The following is a 24,727-nucleotide window of genomic DNA, read 5'->3' on the forward strand; positions in this document are numbered from 1 at the left end:
GTGCCGTGAAGGGTATTGTATGGTCGTGGTACCTGCGTGTACTGGTAAACTTTACAATAAAAATATTATTTATTTATATCTTATTTATTATTTGGAACACTAATGCTTATACTGATTTTGACCAACAACAATATTTTTTCTTCCCCGAGACGGACACTGGTACAAAGTGCATAGTGTGTTTGGTTGTGTCCGGTTACTATTATTATTGTTATTATTACTGTTGGTCGAGGAACTCTCTTACTATCCTACAGGTGTTCGGGATTGCGTCTTTCTGGAGTTCCATGTAAGTGTTCTATGAGAGACCAATTGAAACTAGGTTCTTACGGAGGCTCTTTAGCACCGTGTGGTTGACACGGTGATCCGGATGGTCATTACTGTTCTATATGCTACATTTCTTTGACTTCCTGTCTTAGATCTGTGTATTTCCAGATCTTTTCTTCGTAGGTTTTCTGGAGGTTGCTGGTATTGGGCACCGCTATGTTGATCAGGAATGTAGCCATTTCCTTCTTGTCAATGAGCGTTATGTCTGGTCTGTTGTGCGAGATCGTCTTGTACGTTTTTATAGCATTGTCCAGTATAGTTTATGAGAAGGGTTCACTAGTACGGTCTGAGGTTCGTAATACGGTATACTTTCTTTGATCAAATGATATTTTTGCGCTAGCTTGTGACCCGCGCGACCTGGTCGTGTCTGAGAGTGTATTGTACTCCGTACGGGGGATTACCCTGCATCCCGCGGTGATCTGCTGAATTGTTTCCGGGGATAGGTGACATCGTCGACATTTGACATCTGTTTTTGCTTTTTTTTTTCTCTCTCTGTGTGAATGGTGTTGTCTCCTTTTTAAGGTTGAGTGTTGTGTGCCGTTTGTCTATCTTCCTTATGACCTGGTAGAGACGCGCTGTGTTTTTCTGGAAGTAATCCTTCAGGTTCGCTATCGCTTTCTTCTGTTGCTGGATGCGGTCTATCCAGCCCCTTCCTCCTTGGTCTCTCCCTTTTAATCCTTCGAGGCCATAAACTCTGTTCTTCAAGCCCTCATAATCCCATCGAGTTTAAGCTAACTTCCTCGTGCTCCATGCATGTTGTTGTTGTTGTTGTTTGGGGTTTAATGGCGCAAGAGCAACTTCGGCTATATTGCGCCTACGCTCCATGCATCGAACACATGTTCTGCTATTGGTGGATTCACTAAAAGAGCACAAATAACACACATAACATAATCCAGATTCATACGAGAACCGCCTTCGGAAATTCTCCCCAGAACCAAAGCATTTCCGTTACTTTACGCTCTTTTATGTGCTGCTCTAGTCTGGGGCATGATGTTAGTCTAAATTTAATGTAAAAACAACACAAGAAATTAAGATCGAAAAGATTAACGCTGCGCTAATCCTGCTTATTTAATGGCAATGCAAACTATACTTTTTTAGATTACATTACGTACTACTTGATCAAGTCACGTTATTAAACCACATTTGTATATTTGTATAAATTATACTTTATAGATATCTTTTTACTGAAATGTGTTTAAGGGCTTTAGTTTCAGGCTGCGAGAGATTTAGACAACGTACAAGTTAGTGCAAACGCATCATATTAGTACGCAGCTAAACTCTGAATTAGCACAAATATGCAAAAATATGCAAAGGCAGCATCATTTAAGTTATATCTCATATTGTGAATACCTTCACAACGAGTTGCCATGATATTGCACTACTTCGAATAAGTAACGCTTCACCAAAGGAGAAGACTGTTGTTACTTATTCTCAGCGGATACCACCACCCAGACAGCCAAAAATTCCTGACACGGTGCCGTCTGGGTGGTGGTATCCGCTGAGAATAAGTAACAACAGTCTTCTCATTTGGTGAAGCGTTACTTATTCGAAGTAGTGCAATATCATGGCAACTCGTTGTGAAGGTATTCACAATATGAGATATAACTTAAACGATGCCGCCTTTGCATATTTGTGCTAATTCAGAGTTTAGATGCGTACTAATAAGATCTCTTTCTGTTGTGATTATACTGCTACAAAATTATGTAGAAAACATCTACACATCGCCTATATCAATATTATAACAATACACGTCACCAGAAGTCGACTGTGATTTCGTAAGAAATTAGAAAGACAAAGTAACGAATAAATTCACCAACTTATCAGAAAATCGCATATAATTACTCCACTAATAAATTTAAATCAAAAAATTACAAAAAAAAATAATAATTTTTTTTTTTTTTAGCAATAAAGAAAGTTAACGGCTCCCGAAAGAGTTGCGCATCCAGATAGTCTCTTCAGCAGAACCAACCGAATATTCCATTGTAAAACTGGTAGGGAAGTACTGCCACAAGTATTTGCATGATATTTCGTTAGTATTACGAAAGTATGAAAACACAGAATAAATGCTGACATAATAGGAATTTATACACTATCATGCTATTCTGCCCAACATGGCAAGTAAAATATACATAAAGCAGTGCAGAATTGTAATTTTGGGAGTACAATGTGTACAGAAAGGATAGACAGGACAGGAAGGGAGGAGGGGTTATGCTGTTAGTTAAGAAACATATAAAATCTAAGGAAGTGCATCTAATTGAATGAGGGATTTTAATTTTACAGATATTGACTGGAATTTGTGGGTTGGTCACACGCCCAATAGCAAGACTTTTGTGGAGTTATTGGATGACTGTTTTCTACAGCAACATGTTCGAGAGGCAACCAGAGGGAGTAATACTCTTGATCTGATTATCAGCAGTGATTATTCATGCATTAAGAATTTGCAGATAAAGGAACCACTGGGTGACAGTGATCACAGTGTACTCATGTGGGATTTACTTAAAGATGTAACTACCATCAAGGGTAAAGGGAAGGGCTTTACTTTCGAAAAGGTGACTACAGGGGTCTCAGACAGTTTTTAAATTCTATACAGTGGGATCAACTGATGATGTTACCAAAGTTTGAATTCTAAATGGGAAGCCTTCGGGGACTTAATCTTGGAGGTTACTAGGCTTTTGATTCCAATTAAGAAATACTGTTCAAGGTTTAGGCCTAAGTGAATGTCAGATGAATTAATGAGGCTCTTGGCATAGAACAAAAATCGATGGGTTGCATCTAAATTATCAGGCGACACAGAAGCCTATGGCCCATATAAAATAGTCTGTAATCAAGTCACAAAGGATGTTAGGCAAGCGAAGGCAGATTACGAAAAATCTTTGGCAAAGGATGCAAAGAAAAACAGCAAAAAATTCTTTACTTATGTGAACTCTAGAATAAAAGGGATGAATCAGATTGGACCACTTAACATAGATGGGTTGACTATTGATGATTATGCTCAGGTAGCTGATAAACTGAATGAGTATTTTGCATCTATATTCGCATATGAGGAGTTAATCAAGGAGGGGGAATGCCAGAAGTTTATCAAACTGTAACACGGAGCTAAGTGATTTTGTAATAACTGAGAGCAAAGTGGAGGAGAAATTGTTGAAGTTAAACATAAAGAAGGCACCTGGGGTGGACGGGACTGTCCAGTTATATTAAAGAGGGAGAGCAACAGAGGTAAACAAATCCTTAGCCATAATTATGAGAGTTTCCTTAGACTCAAGGGAGGTCCAGATGGACTGGAGGTGTGAAATGTATCACCAAATCACAAAGGGGTTTCAAAAGGTGACACAAGTAACTACAGAACTGTTAGTTTAACTTGTTCCGAGGAAAATAATGGAATCACTAGTTAAAGAAACATTGCAGGATCATCTAGACAAGACTGTAGTAATAGTTAAGACACAGCATGGGTTTGTTAAAGGGAGGTCTTGTCTGACCAATTTTATTGAATACTATGATGTGGTCACAAAGAAACTGAATGCCAAAAATAATTTTGATATCATATACTTGGATTTCAGGAAAGTTTTTGATACTGTTGCACATGGAAGACTGCTGTACAAATTGGAGAGGTATGGCATTAAGGGTAAGTTGCTACAATGGATAAAGGGATGGTTGAGTGGGAAACGACAGAGAGTGATAATCAATGGACACTGCTCTTCGTGGACGAATGTTATTAGTGGAGTTCCCCAGGGTTCGGTGCTGGGCCCATTGTTGTTTTGTGTATTCATCAATGATATCGATGAAGGTATATCAGGCTTACTGTCCAAGTTTGCAGATGATTAAAAAAAGGTTGGCAGGGTTGTTAACGACAGTAAAGACAGTATGCTACTCCAACTGTATCTAGATAATTTAGGCAAATGGGCTGAGAAGTGGCAACTGAAGTTTAACGTTCACAAATGCAAAGTACTGCATATGGGTATCAATAACCCAAGAGAAACATATCAAATGTGTGGTGCTACATTCAGGGAAGTGGAAAGTGAAAAAGACCTGGGGGTAATTGAGCAGCCAAATATGAAGTTCGCTGAGCAGTGCAGACGGGCTGCCAGGTCATGGAGTCTTGTTAATGATATATAGGAATTTTGCTAGCGGACAGGGAGGTGATAACTCCCGTTATACAAGGCAATGGTTAGGCCACACTTAGAGTACTGTGTACTGGGCTAGAGGCCTCATTTTAGGAAGGATGTAGACTTGCCAGAACGCGTACAAAGAAGTGCAACAAGATTAGTGAGGGGAACAAAGGGGTACTCTTATCAAGAAAGGCTTAAGTTCGGCAAACCCCAGGGGCTCACAGCTGAGTATGCGCTCACCAGGTGATGATATCCAGCCCGGGGTCCTGGGCTGGATATCATCATTCTTCTCTTTCTTGGCGATTCCCTTCCACTTCTGACTCTCTCTCTCTTTCCCCCCTCAGGGTAACTCAATTTTTTTTGGCTAGTGCAGCATAAGCCTCAGGCTTCCTTGCACCATATGGCTAATAATAATAATAATAATAATAAATTGCACGCCTGCTGGAGAGTAGGCACATGCGAGGTGATCTGATTGAGATGTATAAGGTCTTGAACGGGTTGAGCAAGTTGAAGGCTGATGGGATTCTTCCTCTTGCTCAGATTAAGAATCTGAGGGAGCATATATTCAAATTGAGAGTTGTAGAATAGATGTGTGAAAATTTGCCTTTAGCCAGCAGGTAGTTGATTGGTGGCACAGACTTCCATCTTTTGTTGTGGAAGTTGATTGCCTAAATAAATTTAAAGCTGAGCTGGACAGGCATTTGGAAAGAATGGAGGGGTGAAATTGGAGGTTTTTTTTATATGATGCTGCATACGCTTGCTTTCTTGTATCGTATGCCTCTATTAATGCTAATATAAAAGTCACATAACAGAAGAGGGAAAAGGAGTTATGCTTTAAATTGATAAGCCCATCGATTCAACGAGATTACATCCAGTAGATAAGATATGTCACGATATTGTTGAGTCACTATAGTGTGACATCATTAAAGGAAAAGCAAAAATGAGATAAGCGATATGCTTTGGACAAAATGAGTGTGATGAATATGAAGAAACTTATTTCAACAAAGAAGATATGAATGTATTATCATCGTTGAGGAACTAAGTTTCCAGAGACGGTCTTGCGGTTGAGTAACTCACACAGCAGCAGTATATTTGTATATCGATTAGATCCGCGTTTTGAACCAGTCGGTCGCGACCTATTTGGTAGGCCGCGGAAAAATCTCGATGGATTGTGAAATTATTAATAAAGTACTGTACAAGGATTGTCCAGGACGTCTTATGGATTTCAGCATTCGTGGCTTTGTCCAAACAACCAACAGTTCCAGGCAAACTATGAAATACAACCGCAGACCATCACGCTGCCTCCACCAAACTTCATTATCGGGATGATACATTCCGGAAGGTAGCTTTTTCTGGGCTTCTGCCATAGCCAGGCACGACTGTCAGACTGGTAGATCCTATACCGTGACTCGATACTCAGAAGTACAGCTTTTCGTGCCCTTGTGGGTAACACAGTTAGTATAACTAACTTTCTTTCCACATAGGACAGGAAAGACCTGCGTTCGAATCCCGTCAATGACGAGAAGAATTTTTATGATTTTTTTTTTTTTTTTTGGTTTTTCTCCCAGAGACTCGGATTTTCGTCCAGAAGACAACAAATCGACCACATAACACACGCGATTTACTGACATATTACGTATATACGCAGTAATATGGGCTAAGTTGCTGATGCCCCTAAAATCCTGCAAAAAACAACCAACCAACAGCTTTCATTGGTCCAGTTCAAGAACGACGGGCCTTCAATGGGCTCATCAAGCTAAATGGCGTCTGTTCTCTGGTCGATTTGCCGGTTTTGTTGGACGAAAAACCCAGTTTCTGGGAGAGCTTCTATCTACGCCTGAGACCGACTAACTCAGCCACGGAGTGAAAAAAGCCCGGGATTCGAACCCGGGCCTTTTCCACTCGGTGTGGGGAGGACGGTGACGATACCACTGTGCTACCCGCGCAGACCCACCCAATGGTGCACAAGTGGTTTTTACCTTGGTGGGATTCTTGCTTTCACCTATTCTCCTTGAAGTTCCTTTGCTGACGCCGGCTCTCCACAGGCGTTGGATTAGATGCTTTCAGGCTCTACTGCTGGCCTGGGACACTCCTCAGGCAGGATTTTAATCACCCTCGATGTGGCCTCATCGAAGCCACATCGAGGCTGACGCTGATCAACTGACAGGCGTGGCATCACCTGGCCATTCAGCCTTCTGCTGGTCCAGAATTCTTCCCAGGCAGTATTCCTTCTGCACTTCCTTCTGGATGACCTGCTGCTTCATCAGGTGGACACCCAATTTACAAAGTTACCTCCTGCTCCATAAAATAATCTACTCCACCCTTCATCTCGCAATACTATGCCATCTTGGCGATCTCCTGATGTCTCCATTTATCTCCGACAGTTGCTTAGTTTAACGAGGTTCTTCACCTGTTCACAGTTCTACGCACACGGCAACTCAATGCAGTTGTCCTTCAATGCAGTTGTCCTTCAAGGCAGTCTTCTTTCACAATTTAGTACTTTCTCTTCTTCCATAACCACTATCCCTTCTATAGGGATCTCCCACCTATCTTGTACTTTCCATGCTCCAACTGTCTACACGAATAGCACAGTGGTATCATCACCATCCTCCCCACACCGGATGGAAAAGAACCCGGTTTGATCCCTTCGATGATGCGAGGATCTTTAATGGGCTTTTTTCACTCCGTGGCTGAATTAGTCGGTCTCAGGTGTAGATAGCAAAGTCCCCCCCCCCAGAAACTGGGCTTTTCTCATCTAGAAAAACAAGCAGATCGACCAGAGGACACACAATTTACAGACACAAATACGGGTTTATGTAATCAATTACGGGTAACCCTAATATAATAATTTTAATTTTTCCCTGCCTTCCGCTCTGCCTGTCCCTGCTTCCTTCCCTTTTCTTATCTTTCCTATCCAACTCGCTCCGTTCTTCTAACTTGACCTATCTCCTCTCTCGCTTTGCAAGTAGGGAGAGAGCCCGTCAGGTGTACCTTCTATTTTTCTGGCCCGGTTCCTCGTGAGGGTGGACAGATGCTGAAAGGTTCTTTCCATGGTGATCGAGCCTCCCAGTAACTAAGAGGCTAGTCGAACAACACAAACAACACACTTCTCATACATAATCCACACTACCCACACCGACTTGCAATATTGTGCATACATCACAGAGTACTCAACGGGGATTTGTGGGGAACCATAGGAACTGCTTGACAAGAACACTGTGTCCACTACATCCAACTCTTCGGTCACTTAGTGAGCTAAGGTCTGTGCTGGTGTTAGAATGACATTTGTTGTTACAGAATCTTATAGAAACTCTTATATCGAGTATGGTTCATCTCTGTCAGTTTAGCCGTTTAGCCTGTTTAGCCGTTGGAGGGAAATATACGCCGCACAGATGTTATGTGACCATATTTTCGAGCATCTTGTATCGACTTCTGTAATGTGATATTTTTGTTAATTCTCATACAACCCCTATAAATGTCATTTATATTTCTCCGAGGTTTCTCGCTGTCTCATTTCATAGTTATTCTGTGGTACACCGCCATACCAAATTTTGTCCCGCTTCATCGCAAGCTGCCCGAGTTACACCGCCTTTTCTACGTGTTCTGTTAATTTTGTCCATCAGTGTATTAAGATCAGTGATTGTATTTTGAGATATTAAGATTCGTGTGGTCGTTATTTATCTGTTAGACACGGTTCTGTTGAGAGTGCTAAAGCATAAACTTACTTATTATACAGTATTATGTCAGGTTTCCACACTTTGTCCGCAGGAAGTCTAACCACCTGAATACCACCGAAGTCGGAAGCATTCCACTGTAATCCGTAATCCATCCACATCTGAAAGAAAAGATCCTTTTTAATAACATATATTAAAAGGCATGTGTGTTTCAAAATACGAGGGTGGCTGAAATATGAATGAGATTTTATATATATATATATATATATATATATTGCATGTATTAAGAAACAAACAGGCGAAGCAGTTGATGAGGCCATCGGGTGAAAGGATATGCGATTATCTTTACTAAGTACAATAAGGCTAATTAATAATCAGCATGATGTCTGATATAGTAGTGCGTTATGTAACGTAGCACAGTGCTATTTATTTTTGTAAAACGTAAACATTAAACCGAGGGAAATTTTTTATGAGTTTTTAAAGTTCAGTATAAATGTTTATCATAATCACAAGAATTTAAGTGATGCGGTAGAAAGAAATCGATTAAAGTTGTGAAAATGTGAAAAACAAATTCCATTAGATGTGGTCAGTGACGAGAAAGACCTGATAGTTACGTAAGCGAACAATAACTAGATTCTCGCAGACAGATGGCCAGCAAGTTGCATGGTCTGTTATTAATGATTTACCGGAACCTTGCATATGAGGGAAAAGAGGTTCTGTTATATACTCAGTGATCACTCAATTGTAAACACCCCATTTGCAATGGACTATGTCACAAAGCCCGCAGTATAAAAAGCGGAACAGTTTCTAACGCTAGAGCAGTAGTAATTTACATTTGGCCGTTCAAGTCAAAGTGGTAAAGTACCAGTTCTCGGACGTTGCAAAGATATCACGGAGTTTCATAGAGGCATGATTGTGGGAGCTCGTGCGTCTAGTGCTTCCATACCTTAAACAGCACGACTTGTCAGCTGTTCACGGCGCACTGTGAATAAGTTGTACAAAGAATAGTTTAAAACTGGTCAAACCACCTCCTACCGACATAACTGTAAAGGATTAAGCAAGATGGATGTTCTTAGTGAGCGAAGTGTGCAGCGCTTTGTACGGACGCAAAGGCAGGTCACTGTGCGACAGTTGACATTGCAATACAATATGGGGAATGCAAGAACAATATCCCAAATGACGATGCGCCGCACACTTAGACTTATGGGATTCCACAGCAGATACCCCTACCGCCAATCATCGTCAGCGGTGAATGCTGTGGTGTCAACAACACGTTGGCTGCACACTAGGGGACTGGGAACGAGTGTGCCGGTCTTTGGTTTATGTATTACTTTTTTTTTTGGCTGATGCTGCATAAGTTCATACACTTGCTGTCTTGCATCACATGCCACTACTACCACTACTACTACTATTACGGATGAAGAGCTTTCAGTTTTCGGTCCAAATACCCGGTGCAACATGCAACAAAAGCCTTCTTGTGTGGCGCAAGCAATACGAGTTGATGGACCCATCGTGCATGTTGCCCGCTATTCAGGTAGGTGGCGGTGATTGTTCAATATGGAGCATGTTTTTCTGGCAAAAACTAGAGCTCCTGGTACATATGCACCAACGCTTAACTGGTGTGGTCTAAAAAAAAACTATAATATTAGGGTCACCTAGAAAGCCACTTCAACTACCCATGTGTATTGTGTCTGTGAATTGCGTGTGTTCTCTGGTCGATTTGCCTGCTTTGTGGAAAAAACTGAAGTTTTTCCTTGGTAAAAACTTGCCATCTGCGCCTCAGACCGACTAACTCAGCCACGGATTGAAAAAAAAAGCCCGTAAAAGTTCCTCGCATCACTGACACGATTCGAACTCATGTGTTTTCCGCCCGGGGTTTTGTGGACGGTGATCATACCAAATGTACTACTCACGAGGACAGATCCGTAGCGTTTGTGTACTTTGTCAGTGTGAAGAACTGCATTAACAGATAAACAGAAGAAATGAACATACGTTTATACAGGGTGATTCACTACCAGTGCGACAAACTTGCAGGAGGTGTAGGGGGCACAAAGACGAATCGGAATCACATAGCATTGCAGGGTCCGAAATGCCTTCGTCATGCAGTAGAGGACGCTGAACGGGAGGTCGCGTGAACAGCGATCCTGCTGGAAGTCAGCATTTACGAACCGGTTCCCGAGGCAGTAGGATGGACGAGTATTCAAACGTTGAACTGGCCGACATGTACCTCACGTATGGAGCTGCGAACTGTAACGGGCGCGCCGCTCTGCGCTTGTACCAGGAACGTTTCATGCACAGGCGTGCTCCTCATCATACGATTTTCGCACGTGTGCACAGAAGGTTACTTGAGACTGGTTGTTTCACGAGAGGTTATTATTTTATTTTGTTATTTAGGAGCATTAGCAACTAAGGCCATATTGTTCCGGGATATACGGTGGTCATTCTCGGACCTTTCCGCATCCGCTGTATTTGGTGGTGACAGGCTCGAACCCCGGTCTAATCAAGAAGCGTGTGCTGCTGCTCCTTCCCACCTGGTTACAGAGGCGCCATCACGAGAGGTACCATGAATCGAGAGCGAACGACGAGGACGCCAGACAATGAGGAGAATGTCTTACGTCTTGCAGGAGGCAATCCGAGTACGAGTACTCGAGCGATAGGCCAACGATCGGGTATTTCCCAATCCACTGTATGGAGGATACTGTCAACAAACCAAATGAGTTCATACCAACTGCAACGCGTCCAATCATTGGAGCCTGCGGATTATCCACTCCGGAGGACTCTTGCTACTTGGTTTCTTCAACAGAAACGGTTCGCAAATGCTGACTTCCAGCGGGATCGCTGTTCACGCGACCTCCCGTTCAACGTCCTCTACCGCATGACGAAGACATTTCGGACCCTGCAATGCTATGTGATTCCGATTCGTCTTTGTGCCCCCTACACCTCGTGCAAGTTTGTCGCACTGGTAGTGAATCACCCTGTAGGTATAAAGCTTCGAGCTTCGGAAGGTATATAACTACAGTAGTAGTAGCAGTGCATGATTTCTTTAGTAACTGTACAAGAATGACAAAAAAAAAAAAAAAAAAAAAAAAAAACCAACCCATTATTTTTAGGCCACCCGAATAATTAAATTCATCTGTGAACAAAATACCATACAAAAAAAAAAAAAAAAAAAAAGAAATCCTATTAGATGCTTCTAACGGGAAGGTGTCAGTGTATGAGCCGCTGCTCATATATCCTAAGTTTATTTGTTTCTGTAATATCGTACGTCCGGTTCTTCTGGAAGAAAATTTGGAGTTTGTGGAAGGAGAGAAAAAAAGCCACGCTATCATCTACAGAGACCAGCTATCTCGGCCACAGCTTCACAAAACTCATAAAAGTTTCTCCATTTGATAGGATTGGAACCCAGACTTTTTTCGCACGATAAGGAACAGAAAATGGTTATAATTGCTGTGTTACCTGTGCGGGATTTATTGTACTCTATAGTATAAAATAAATATATACCAGTTTTCTCTAAATGTTATTGCTGTATGCAGAAAGGAATTTTTATTATGGGACTTACATCATTTGATATGGATATTTTTGCATAAAAGTTTGAATAACATTACGGAATTTATTGTACATTCTTAAACGAGTTTTGAACTTTTAATTACCTGATTTAGCCAGCAGTTGGTTGTTAGAATCTGATTCCTCTCGTCCTAAAAGAGAATAAATTTTCTAATTAGAACTTGTCTATTAATCAATAGCCATATTGTCCACTACAGAAGTTAATTTGAGTATGGTAATGCACTAAAGGTTTTTTAAAACAGAAAAATGTATATGTTCTGCGTTTCAAACAGACTGATTATATTTTTGTGAAAGATTATGCGGAGTCACCATATACAGTATGTTTTGAAATTTGACCCAAAGTTCCAGGGTTTAGTATCAAACAACGTCGACTACAAAATAATTTTGTAGTAAACGTTTTTGTAATTAACTAAGAAAAAGTCATTTGACATTTTCTTGGTTTACCGGAAATGTGCTTATAGCTCCATCTAACTTGAAAAGTACTGTCACACAGCGATACAGCGGTGTGACGTGATATGCATTGTTATTTGTATAAAGTAAAACTAAAGTTACCTATCTCAAAACAAAAATGCAATTTTGTAGATAACGTTGTTTGACACTAAACCCTCGAGTTATGCAAATTAATCAATTCCAATGATAACTGCTGTTAAAATCACCCCAGTGATCACATCATACCCATTTAAAAATGGTTACCTTTAAAGGTTTTTCACGAGTTCAAAGGTATAGTAATTGGGGAGAAAGCTCAGAACTGTACGGATCATCTATGAGAAAATTCGATAAATTTGTCCAGTGTAGCTTTCTAACCCTCTTCTGGCGAGGATAGAGCATATGTCGAGTACTGGTGTGTCATTGGATGCCTGGTTTTCATTGCCTGCCGAAAATACAGTGTTTTAATATTAGTATTATAATTGCTAAATAATAAAAGGAAGTAGACTTCTTCTTTTCAGGACAGCGGCTTTCTAAAGTTCCATGTAAGTGTTCTTTGGGAGGCCTATTGTTGCAAGGTTCTTATGGAAACTCTTTGGCACATCAAATCATGAATGGTCGACGCGGTGATCAGGATGGTCGCTATTTGTTCCATATGCCACATTTCTTTGACTTGTTGTCTTAGTTCTGTGTGCTTCCTGACCTTTTCCTCGTAGATTTTCTGCCCTCGTAGGATCGCCGTCCTGCCCACATTGGGTGGAAAAGACCTCGGTCGAGTCCCGTCGATGACGGGAGGAATTTTTAAAGGCCATTATCACAACGTGGCTGAGTTAGTCGGTCTCAGGCGAGGGTGGCATGATTTTTTTCTCCGGGAAACTCGGATATTTCGTCCAGCAAACAGAAAATCGACCTCGGAACACACGCAATTTACAGACAATATACAAGGAGCAATATGGCCCTCATTGCTGCTAAGACTATGACAACAATAACGTAGGTTTTATGGATGTTTCTCGTATTAGGCGTAGCTATGTCGATCGGGTAAGTAGCATTAGCATTAGCATTAGTAGAGGCATTTGATGCAAGAAAGCAAGCTTTGCAGCATCAGCCAAAAAAAAAAAAAAAAAAAAAAAAACCACTTCCACTTCACCCCTCTGTTCGTTCAAAATACCTGTCCAGCTGAGCCTTAAACTTATTTAGGCTATCAACTTCCACGACAAGGGATGGAAGTCTGTTCCACCAACCAACCACCCGCTGGTTAAAGGCAAATTTCCGCACGTCTATCCTACATTTGTCTTTCCTCAATTTGAATTTATGCCCTCTCAGGTGATTATTCTGAGCGAGAGGAAGATTCCCATCAGCATTGAGCATGCTCAAACCATTCAAGGCTTTATACACCTCTATCAGATCACCTCGCTGGTGCCTAGTCTCCAGACACTGTCATTTGCAAAACTTAAGCCTTTCTTCGTAAGATTACGAGCGCCCCTTTGTTCCATTCACTAATATTGTTGCCCTTCTCTGTACTCGTTCCAGCAGCTCTACATCCTTCTTGAAATGAGGCCTCCAGACCTGTATACAGTACTCTAGGTGTGGCCTAACCATTGCCTTATACAAGGGAATAATCACCTCCTTATCCCTTCTAGAAAAATTCCTATATATCATTGACAATACACCATGAGCTACTCTTGCAGCCCGTCTGCACTGCTCAGAGAACTTCATATCTGCCTGCACAACCACCCCCAGGTCCCTTTCATTCTCTACCACTGTCAGTGTAGTACCACAGAGTTGATACGTTGCTCTGGGGTTGCTGTTTCCCATGTGTAGTACTTTACATTTGTCAATGTTAAACTTCATTTGCCACCTCTCAGCCCATCTGCTCAACCTTTCCAGATCCTATTGCAGCAGCATAGTGTCAGTAGTGTCCTTGACAACCCTGCCTACCTTTGTATCGTCTGCAAACTTCGACATTAAGCTTGATATACCCTCATCAATATCATTTATGAATACAGAAAACAATAATGGACCCAACACTGAGCCCTGAGGGACTCCACTAATAACATTAGTCCACGACGAGCAGTGTCCATTGATTACCACTCTCTGTCTTCTCCCCCTCGGCCACCCCTTTATCCACAGCAGCAATTTGCCTCCAATGCCACACTGCTCCAATTTGTGCAGCAGTCTTCCATGTGCAACAGTATCAAAAGCCTTTCTAAGATCCAAGTATATAATATCAAAGTTATTCCCTGCATCCAGTTCCTTTGTAACTGCATCATAGTATCCAATCAAATTGGTCAGGCAAGACTTCCCCTTAACAAAACCATTCTGTGTCCGAGTTATAGCTGAAGTCTTGTCTAAATGATCCTGCAGTGCTTCTTTAACTAGTGCCTCCATTAATTTTCCTGGAACAGAAGTTAAACTCACAGGTCTATAATTACTTGTGTCAGTCTTTGATCCTCCTTTGTGAATTGGGGTGATATTTGCACATCTCCAGTCTGTGGGTACCTCCCCTGAGTCCAAGGAAGCTCTCATAATTTTGGCTAAGGGTTTGCTTACTTCCTTTGCTGCCTCCTTTAATATAACTGGATAGATCCCATCCACCCCGGGTGCCTTTCTTGTGTTTATCTTCATCAATTTGTCCTCCACTTTACTCTCAGTTATTACAAGATTCTCTAGCTTACTGCTAGAGTTGAATACACCTCTGGCTTTCCCCTCGCTAAATAACTCCTCATGTGTGAATGTCGATGCAAAATATTCATTTAGTTCGTTAGCTACCTGAGCAGGATCATCAACAGTTGACCCATCTATATCAAGTGGACCAATCTGATTCATCCCCTTCCTTCTAGAGTTTACATAAGTAAAGAACTCTTTGCTGTTTTTCTTTGCATCCCTTGCCAAAGATTTCTCGTAATCTGCCTTCGCCTGCCTAACCTCCTTTGTAACTTGGTTACAGATCAACTTGTATCTATCATAGGCTTCTGTGTCATGTGTTAATTTGTATGTATCCCATGCATGTTTCTTCTCTGCCATATGCCTCATCAGTTCAGCTGACATCCATTTAGGCCTAAACCTTGAACAATATTTCTTAGTTGGTATGTAAAGCCTAGTAGCTTCCAAGATAAGTTCTTTGAATGCTTCCCATTTTGCATTTGCTGTTGGTAACATCATCAGTTGGTCCCACTGTATAGAATTTAAATACTGTCTCAGTCCATCGTAGTCGCCTTTACGAAAGCGATAACCCTTCCCTTTACCCCTAATGGTAGTTACCTCTTTGAGTAAATCCCACTTCAGCACACTGTGATCGCTGCCACCTAGTGGTTCATTTATCTGCAGATTATTAATGCATGAAGAATCATTGCTGATAATCAAATCAAGAGTATTCTTCCCTCTAGTTGCCTCCTGAACATGCTGATGTAGAAAACAATCATCCAATAAATCCACAAAAGCCTTGCTAGTGTGTGAGTGACCAGCCCCCAAATTCCAGTCAATATCTGGGAAATTAAAATCTCCCATTATAAGACTCTCTGATTTACTGGCCCACTCTATTTCCCTGTACAGTATCTTATTATACTCATCAGAGTCATTAGGCCTATAGCATACTCCTACTCTCAATTTTGATCTCCCAATGCTTATGTCACACCAAACTGACTCGATACTGCACTGTCCAGCGATGTCCACTGGCTTCACTTCCTTGGATTTTATGTATTTCTTAACTAATAGCATAACCCCTCCCCCCTTCCTATCCTGTCTATCCTTTCTGTAGACGTTTTACTCCCCAAATTGCAGTTCTGCATCCCTTATATCTGTGTGACACCACGTCTCTGATATCCCAACAATATCTGCCTTTGATGTTTTGAGCAATACCTCAAATTCATCAAATTTATTTACTAAACTCCTAGCATTGGTGTACACGCAAGTATACATGCACCTATTTCTATTCTTAGCTACCCTAACACAACCCATGTGTTTACTTGTACCGCAATGACTCCCGGCAGTCTCTGAAATATCCTGCAACTTGTTTTTCAGGCTTCTGCTCATTCCATAGAAGCAGTGCAAGAATCTCTTTCACCTCTGCCAGTGGCTACTGTTAATCTATTCGTCTTTGTCTCTCCCAAAGCTAGCAGTTTTCCGACCCACCTAACACTGCCTCGATAGCATCAGCAAATATTCTTGCATCCTTTCTATTTAAGTGTATCCCATCCATGTAGAAGCAATCTCTCCTGTTAACAAGTACAGTCCAGGCTGAAAAAAATTCTATCCCTTGAGTCTTGCACAATCTTTCCAGGGCCGAATTGATCGACAAGGCTCTCATCATATACTCCCTCCTATCATGTCTGGTCAGAATTGCAGACACTTTCAAATTCAACCCTATTGCACGGCTTTTTTTCAACAGTGACCTGTACTTGTTAAGCAATTCTGCCGGTCCTTCTTGTCAGTGGCCATTTCCTTCTTGTCAGTGAGCCCTCATGGGTAGCACAGTTGGTATTATCACTGTCTTCCCCACACGAAAAGACCTGAGTTCAAATCTCATCAATGAAGCGAGGAATTTTTTGGGTCTTTTTCACAATGCGGCTTAGTCGGTCTTAGGCGATGATCGCACGGTTTTTCTTCCCGGAAACTTGGGTTTTCCGTCCGGGAAAACAGCAAATAGACCACAGAAGTCATGCAATTTACAGACACATTGTATATGGTGGAATATGGTCTAGGTTGTTGATGCACCTAAAGTCCTACAATAACCAATCAGCCAACCTTGTTCATAAGGGTTATGTCTGGCTTGTTGTGCGGGATCGCTTTGTCTCTATTATAATGGCATGTATGGTAACAGTATAGTTTGTGAGTAGAGTCTAGGATCCCTAGTAAGGTCTGAGATTCGTACTTATAATACAGTACACTCTTTTTGATCAACTGTTATTTTTTCGCTAGCTTCTGATGTATTATCCTGGTGACCTCGTCATGTCTATGAGTATACTCCATCTACGTAATAACCCTGCATCCTGTGGTGATGTATGGAATGTTTCTGGAGCCAGTTGCCATCGTACACATATCTCATCTGTCATTTCGCTATCCTTGGCTATGTATTTCCTGTAGTTCCTGGGGTCTGCGCGGGTAGCGCAGTAGTATCGTCACCGTCCTCCCCACACCGGATGGAAAGGGCCCGAGTTCGAATCCCGTCGATAATGCGAGTAACTTTAATGGGCTTTTGTCACTCCGTGGTTGAGTTAGTCGGTCTCAGGCGTAGATAGTAAGGTTACTCCCCCACCCGAAACTCGGGGTTTTACGTACAGCTTTGCTGTACGTAAAACCCCGAGTGCAAATTGATCTGCAAAACAGAGTGCAAATCGATCAGAGAATACACGCAATACAAATGGGGAGATGAAATAACTTTCCGGGTGACCCTAATAAATAGTTTTTTCCTTCTTTCCGGGCTATGCACAGTCTTTTGATGGCTGACTTTGGGTGGTGTTGGCTGCTCTTGGTCATCATTATCCTGGTCAATCGCATAATCTCCTCCAGTTCAGTTTTGGTTTTGTTCAGCTCTGATCTTGTTGCCATCATTCAGCTTTGATTTCAACGGCCTCTCTATCTCTGATGGTATTTCTCAGTGAGGCGGGCCTTGATATTATTATTCTAGCTGCTGAACCTTGATCATCCCCAGATATTTGTAGGTCTCCTCCTCTGTCGTGGCTTCAACCTCTTCGCCTGTCTTCAGCTGGTAGTTTTCGCCGACTGAATTTCTCTGATGCACTCACTCTATGGGATTTGCATTTGTCTCGCTCAAATTGCATGAGTGATGTCAGTGCTGAATTCCTTGATGATCCGGACTAGCCGTTGAAGTTAATTCTCAGTTGCTGCATAGAGTTTTATATCATCCATGTACATCAGATGAGAGAGGGTGTACAAGTTTTCTTCCCTTTTTTTAGGGTATATCCATGCTGTTATTCAGCATGGTAGACAATGAGTTGAGTGCTAGACAGAATAACAGTGGACTGAGGGCAAATCCTTGGAAGATTCCAGTTCTGATGGAAATGGTGTGGTCTTGAGATTTTTAACGTTGATGCGGGTCTTCCACTTTGTCATCGTTGCTTTTAGGAAGTGTGTCAGTGTCGAGTTGACTTTGTAGATCTTCAGTGTGTCTATCAGGCATCTATGGGGAATGGAGTCGAAATCTTTGCCATAGTTGTTGTAGGCTGTTTACAGGTTGCGGTGCTTCTTGTAAGCTTGCTCCATAACCGCCTTGTCAATAGTCAATTGCTCCTTGCAACCTTTGTTCATCTGCTTACATCCTTTCTGCTGTTTTCGGCCATGATGTTGTGGCTCTCAGTGGTTGGTCTGATATCTTCTTGGTTATGCAGCTGGCCAGGAGCTTGTACATCGTTGGGAGACAGGTGATCGGCCTGTATTTAGCTGGGTTTCTTGTATCTTGGTCTTTAGCCTTCAGATATGTGATTCCTTGCGTAAGAAACTCTGGGATTGTCTCTGGGTGGCTTATCATTCGGTTGAGCTGCTCTGCTAGGTGCTTGTGTGTGTGCAAGTGAGCTTCCTGTACCAGTAGTTGTGGACGTTATCTGTTTTTGGGATTCGCCAGTTATGGGACTTCCTGATTTACTGTTCTACTTCTTCTTTCTGAATCTTCCATTCTCTCATCTGTTGTACGTCCTTGGTTTTCTTCCGTTCTAGTTCCATCCATGGAGCTCGGCTGTTATGTTTTACTTCACTGCTCCATATGTTTCCCCAGAACTCCTCGATCCTCTTCTGCTCCGGGTGGTCCATTTCCTTTTTTCTCTTCTTGTCCGATACCCCTGTAGAAGACTCTTTGGTTTCCATCAAACATTCGGTTGTTTATTTTCATCTGGGAGCTCTCTTTGTATCGGAATAGTCTCTTGCTGAGTGCCAGGAAGTTTTGCTTCAGTGTGTCTAAGCAATTTCCCATTCTATGATTTTTGGTCCCGTGTTTGCTGTGGACTCTGTCTCTCTTGAGGATGCTCTTCACTTTTCAATCAATTTCTTACTCGAATTGGCTCGTCGGTACAGGGTCAATTGGCTTATCTTGACTCTTAATTCTTTTATCTTCTGATGGAGGCTTCTACCCAAGCTGGCGGTTCCTTGTGTTTTCCGTTCTTCTGCTGATGGTCTCTCGTTTCTCTTCCATTAATCCTAGTGGCTGCTATGGCAGCACGGTATACGCCTGTGCGGATCGCCTTGTCACCATTTTTGTCGAAGTGCTATGGTATTATTTGCCGATTGAGGTGGTCTGTGACTCTCTACAGGATTCTATTTGGTCTCTGCTTCAGGATCACATGGGTCGTTGTTGGACCCATTCCTTCGAATTCTGTTAGCGGCTTCTGTCACTGGTCTTCTGTTATGGATGCCAAGAACTTGTCTTTCCATTTCAGCTGCTCTGGGTTGTATTTCTTCTTACTCTTACTCCTCTGTTTCCATGTTGTACATATTCTTTGTTCTCTATATTTGATTACTCGCATCCTGTCCTGCTGTATTTTTTCCAAGAATGAAGGAGCTATCAGGTTCTTCGTGACGATGGTCCTTCTTTGGTCCGCTATTCGCTGTTTGGTGACCTGAATATCCAGGAATCGATCCAACTGCTTGGTATATAGTCTCGAACTGTACATTGTCCTATCAGTCTCTAGCTTGGTTATTTCGTAGTTTGTTCGCATGATGAACATAGTAATTTCGATGCTTCACTTCATGGGTTGTCGTTTTTTATCTTCCTGGGTGGTCACTAGTGCAGTTGCGCAGGAAGCACTTCCAGTTGGTTGGGCTGGTTGGTATTGCCCTTCCCTTGTGATAGCCATACGCAGGAAAGCGTCGCTTGCTCCATTATCTTCCTCGGGAGACATTCTCTCTCTATACATTAAAAAAGTTTTCCTCCTAGTGATATTTATTCGAGCCAATGGGAGAAGAAGTTGGGGCAAATACGTCACTTATTCGAGCCAATGTTACGTACTACAAATGCTCAGGAAAATAATTACATAGGTCCTTTCCTGATTAGATTTCGATCAGTGAGTTATAAGGTTAGTATATTAGTATAATGTTATTATTATACAGACAACATTATACAAATCTATACTAATACGAGTATTTAATAAAAACTAAAATATTTACAAAATTTATTAAAGCATTTACAATCATTCCTCTACTTTCGTTAAATGGAAGGCACACAAATGGGTTACTGGGCAGAATCAGCTGTTAACAATGTAGAGTGCGTATGTGGGACGCATTCTAACGTTCGTCGCATGAAGAGAACTGCCTCCATAAAGTTCACCAACCTCGTGCACGCGCTTCAATATTTAATACATAATCACGCTCCGCATCATTTGATGTTCATTGTAACGTTTTTTGTATATTAATAAGAAGGAACCCATCGTCCCGATACAATTTGTCTAGTTTAATACTTTGTAAATATTTAAAATTTTGGTATTGTTTGTAAATATTTTAGTCATGCTCTTTCGGATGCATCAGTATTCCTCATGCATTATGGAACCCAAAGCAAAAGGCCTTTTCCTAAGTGATCTATGTAAATTCAGGTAAATAATTACATAGTGATATTTATTCGACCTTGAGAATGCCGCGTGGTGGGCGGTGGAGGTGGGGTAGCTAATGGGAGAAGAGGGACGCGGTAATGTAGTACAAGTGGGCGGGGAAATTATTTCAATAATTACAGATAAATAATTACATAGGCCATTTCCTGATTAGATATCGATCAGTGAGTTTCGACATGTGTCTTTTATGTAGAAAAGATTTGACTTAATCTGTCATAACTGTACATTTTACATAAAAAAGCGTGCAAGGGGTTAGCGAGCAAAACGAGCAGGGGGCGAAGCTCCCCAGTTATTATTATTATTGTTGTACTTATATTATTTCTCCCTGATGGGGGTTCCACCTCGTGATGGGTATTGCTACCAAGTACACAGGGTTCTTATGTCTGGTTTTAGTGTTGGTCGAAGAACTCTCTGACTATCCTACAGGCGTTCAGGATTTGCGACTTTCTGGAGTTCCTTATAGGTGTTCTCTGAGAGACCTGTTGCTGCTAGGCTGTTATGCAGGATCTATGGCACCATACCAGTGGTTGACACGATGATCAGGATGGTCGTTACTTGTTGCACATGCCACACCTCTTTGATCTCCCGTCTTATATTCGTGAATTATATACAAAAAATTATATACAAAATTATATACAAAATTTGTAAATTATATACATATCTGAAGTTATATAACGTTATTTGTAGAAAGGCATTCATTGTTCAGATGAAAGCGTCTCACAGTTTCATCCACTTATAACAGCTGTTTGGACGGCCAAAACGTCAAACGAAGCCTGTAGCCTGTACAGGCTGTGCGGAATTGTCCAGAATGTTAATGTACCGTATAGCATTCATTGTTCCAGGAATGACGATTTTTGGTCCAAACCAAACCACAAGGAACAACTTCAGACGGTGACAGCATCTCCAACAAACTTTACAGTGGACCAACACACTCAAGTAAATAACTTTGTCCGGGCATCGGATAGGAAAACCGTATACAGTACTGTGATTCGTCAATATGTAATAACTCAGTAAAACTCAATAAACGAATTCATAATAACAATAATAATGATAATAATAATTATTACGATGGGTTTGTGTACGTGTCAATGCTGTGATGTTCGGTATGTGTATTGCAGCTCCCTATATGTCGTTCTTGTTCTTAATATCAGTTCCTGTGGCCTCTCTGAACTCTTGGTTGCCAGTATTTGATGACGATAGTTGGGATGTACGTATTACCCTTCTGAGCGCCCTTGGTCTCTTTCCTTTAATGTCTGCGGTCTATCCGAAGGTTATTTGTCTGTATTAGCACCATGGCGTTTCCATATAGTGATTACGGCATGCGTTTTAAAACTAGATTCCGTGAGATTTTTAACGAGAGAGAGAACGGCAATGCTTTCCATTTACTCCACCCAGAGGTTTAGAGTTTTTGTTACAGAATGGAAGACCTTTTTCTTCAGTAACATGACCCCTTTTTCATGTACTGTAGCTTATTAGTCTGTTTATATTATACACCCTATACAGTGTCATTTGCGACAGAAAAGCAAGCATAAAATAATTAAATATCCTCTCCACCAGCTGAGGATCTTTTTCATCTTGCCCAAGGCAGAGAGAAGTACAGCGTCGTGATCGCCAACCTCCAATAGAAGGCGGCATCAAAAGAAGACGATTATCTTTCTGTGGAGATGCACTAGGTTGCAGAAAGCATTTGAATCATCATAGGATAGCTAATTCAGCTAACAGGTGAATATATCTAATTATTTGAGCACGGAACTTGAAAAGCGTTTTCTTTGAGCCTCGCTATCCACTTGCGACTTAACCTTTTTTTCGCTACCTACTGAAATTCGGCTCACACTAGGGAAATGATAGATGGTGTGAGATGTCACATACAGCTGATCCCGAAACATAAACCTTGCTGGGCTTCAAGACGATAGCAACACGTTGTTTAGGGAAAAAACGGCAAAGAAAGTAGAAACCGTCGACAAAATTTATTTTGCTCCCCCATTCACCCCCTTCTCTATTAAAAAAACAGGAGGGGAATGGATAATGCTTTTCAATCAATATCACTTTGGCCATTTGTCTAGTCCTTTACAAAGCTTTAAAGAACGACTAACTGCATTAATCTGAGTGTTTAAATGGTTGAGTTTTCGATATATCTATCAGCCTGGAACCGCATGTTGAAGGATCTTTTATTTTACAAACAAGACAATTTGTGCAGACACGTGTTGGTCTAGAGTCTATTACATTTAATCGCCACATGCTTTGAACATATCCAGATTTATGTCAGTCGCTATAAATTTTCCACATCTCCTGTCTGCGACATCTATTGCTTAATTCATGGCTTATGTGCTCCAATATGTGCTTTATAATTTGCACGTTGTTTTTGACTTGTAGCATGGCGCTCTGTATCCTTGCAGCCAGTGCTTGTTAAGTTCGAGAGAGTCCTCTTGATATAGGGACCTGTACTGTGATTTGAATGTATCCGACAGTGCTGAATAGCCGAAGACAAATGAAAATTAGTTCACTTCGGCCACTGTACCAGATGGCGCCACCCGGCGAGTAATAAAGTGATTGCGATTTCTCTCTCTTACGACGCCGCATGGAAAAGGTTTGGGTTCCTTTCCCACCAAGACGGGAGTAATTTTTATGGACATTTTTTTTTTTTTCGTACCGCGGAAGATTTAGTGTCTCTGGCGAGGACGGCATGAATTTCCCTTTTGGAAATCTGATTTTTCATCCAATAAGGCACGCAAATCGATACACGAAATTTACAGACGGTGCACTGAATCTTCATAGCCTTAACTGTTTTGCTCAAAAACAAGCAGCAACAGTACTATTACTTGGGAATTGCAGTGTTTAAATGGTTGGATACATTTGAAAAGGTTGTAGTGTTCTTTCTGGCTATGGGTTGCCTCTTCATGGGTGCCCCCCTCTATCCTCTTAACTTCTGAATTCCTAGTGGAAGTCTTTCTATCATCCACCTCTTTTAACCTTCACCCATACTCCATCACTTACACTACCTCTCCTGCGCTCCTTTCCAACAAAAACTTATAATTTTTTTTTTTTTTAACGGCTCCCTCTGACAAGCTCAAGCGATGCCAGGTTTCGCCCAGGCAGAGAACTTGATCCCTACTACCTGGCCCTATTCCCCGCACATGATATGGTAACTAGGAACCGGTGTGTTCCACGGGCCCCTAGGCTAAGAGGTCAGGTAAACAACATAACCATACCCTGCACTGCATAAACCACACACTCAGGCGAGTGCCTCAACTACTGTCCCCCTGTTTTCTACTCATTTTATCCCACCCTCTTCCTATCTCCCCATTATCTCCTTTCCAATAAAAACATTTTTAGGCTCTCCTTTGATGCCTAGGCTACCGCAGGGTTCGCCCGACCAGAGCTTTCTTCCCTCCTGATGTTTTTTTTTTTTTTTTGTAGTTGTTGGCGCATCGGTTCTGAGACCATAATGTACCTCCCAAGGTTTTTGCAGTACTTTGATCCAAGCCTGAAGCGGGATTCGAACCCGCGACCTTTGGGTTGCCAGGCAAGCACTTTACCCACCCGGCTAGCCCGGTCGGCCTCTCCAGGGCGGTGACGGAAACTGGGGGTGTTAGTGGCTCTCCACGGGCCGTCAGGCGAAGTGGCCAGAGGAACAAAACACACACACACCCTGGCCTTATACAGAGAACCAAACTGCCCTCTATTGCATTCTACACAGAGTAAAAACGCGGAGTTGGGGGAGATCCTCGGTGCCGCCAGACAAAAAAATACTATGTCGCTACAAAAACCACACATCACTCACACTATCTATCCTATACAGGTTATTGTATTCAACACAAGAGAACTGATCCTGGAGTTGTGGGAAACGACCGTTGCCGCTTAACTAACACTATGTAATATGTTTCTGACTTTCTGGAGATCCATGTGCATCTAACTAGATCCATCACGAGTTCAAAAATTCGACATTTTTCTGTAAATATGTTAAATTTTTAGTATTATTGTTAATATCAGCCATTAGCAACGAAAGTCGCTGGCTTTCGTTGCTGCATTAGATAAAAAATAAAAATATAAATATATATACAGTATATATATAAAAGAAAATAAG

At 41.7% G+C, this 24,727-nt stretch overlaps 1 protein-coding gene across 3 annotated transcripts in view; it reads right to left on the minus strand.

The window, feature by feature from the left end:
* The window catches only part of LOC150079537 (neuronal acetylcholine receptor subunit alpha-10-like), a 286,051-nt gene that overhangs the window by 44,531 nt on the left and 216,793 nt on the right, over positions 1-24,727 (minus strand). For all 3 annotated transcript variants that reach the window (XM_090382659.1, XM_090382657.1, XM_090382658.1), the window contains exons 4-5: positions 11,752-11,796; positions 8,153-8,262 (exon numbers count right to left, since the gene is read on the minus strand). In XM_090382659.1, the coding sequence (XP_090238785.1) occupies positions 8,153-8,262; positions 11,752-11,796 (155 nt within the window). The remainder of the gene's footprint in view (positions 1-8,152; positions 8,263-11,751; positions 11,797-24,727) is intronic.

Source organism: Mastigoproctus giganteus, chromosome 10, assembly GCF_048544385.1.
Source record: "Mastigoproctus giganteus isolate SK-2022 chromosome 10, ASM4854438v1, whole genome shotgun sequence".
Taxonomy (NCBI): Eukaryota; Metazoa; Arthropoda; class Arachnida; order Uropygi; family Thelyphonidae; genus Mastigoproctus; species Mastigoproctus giganteus.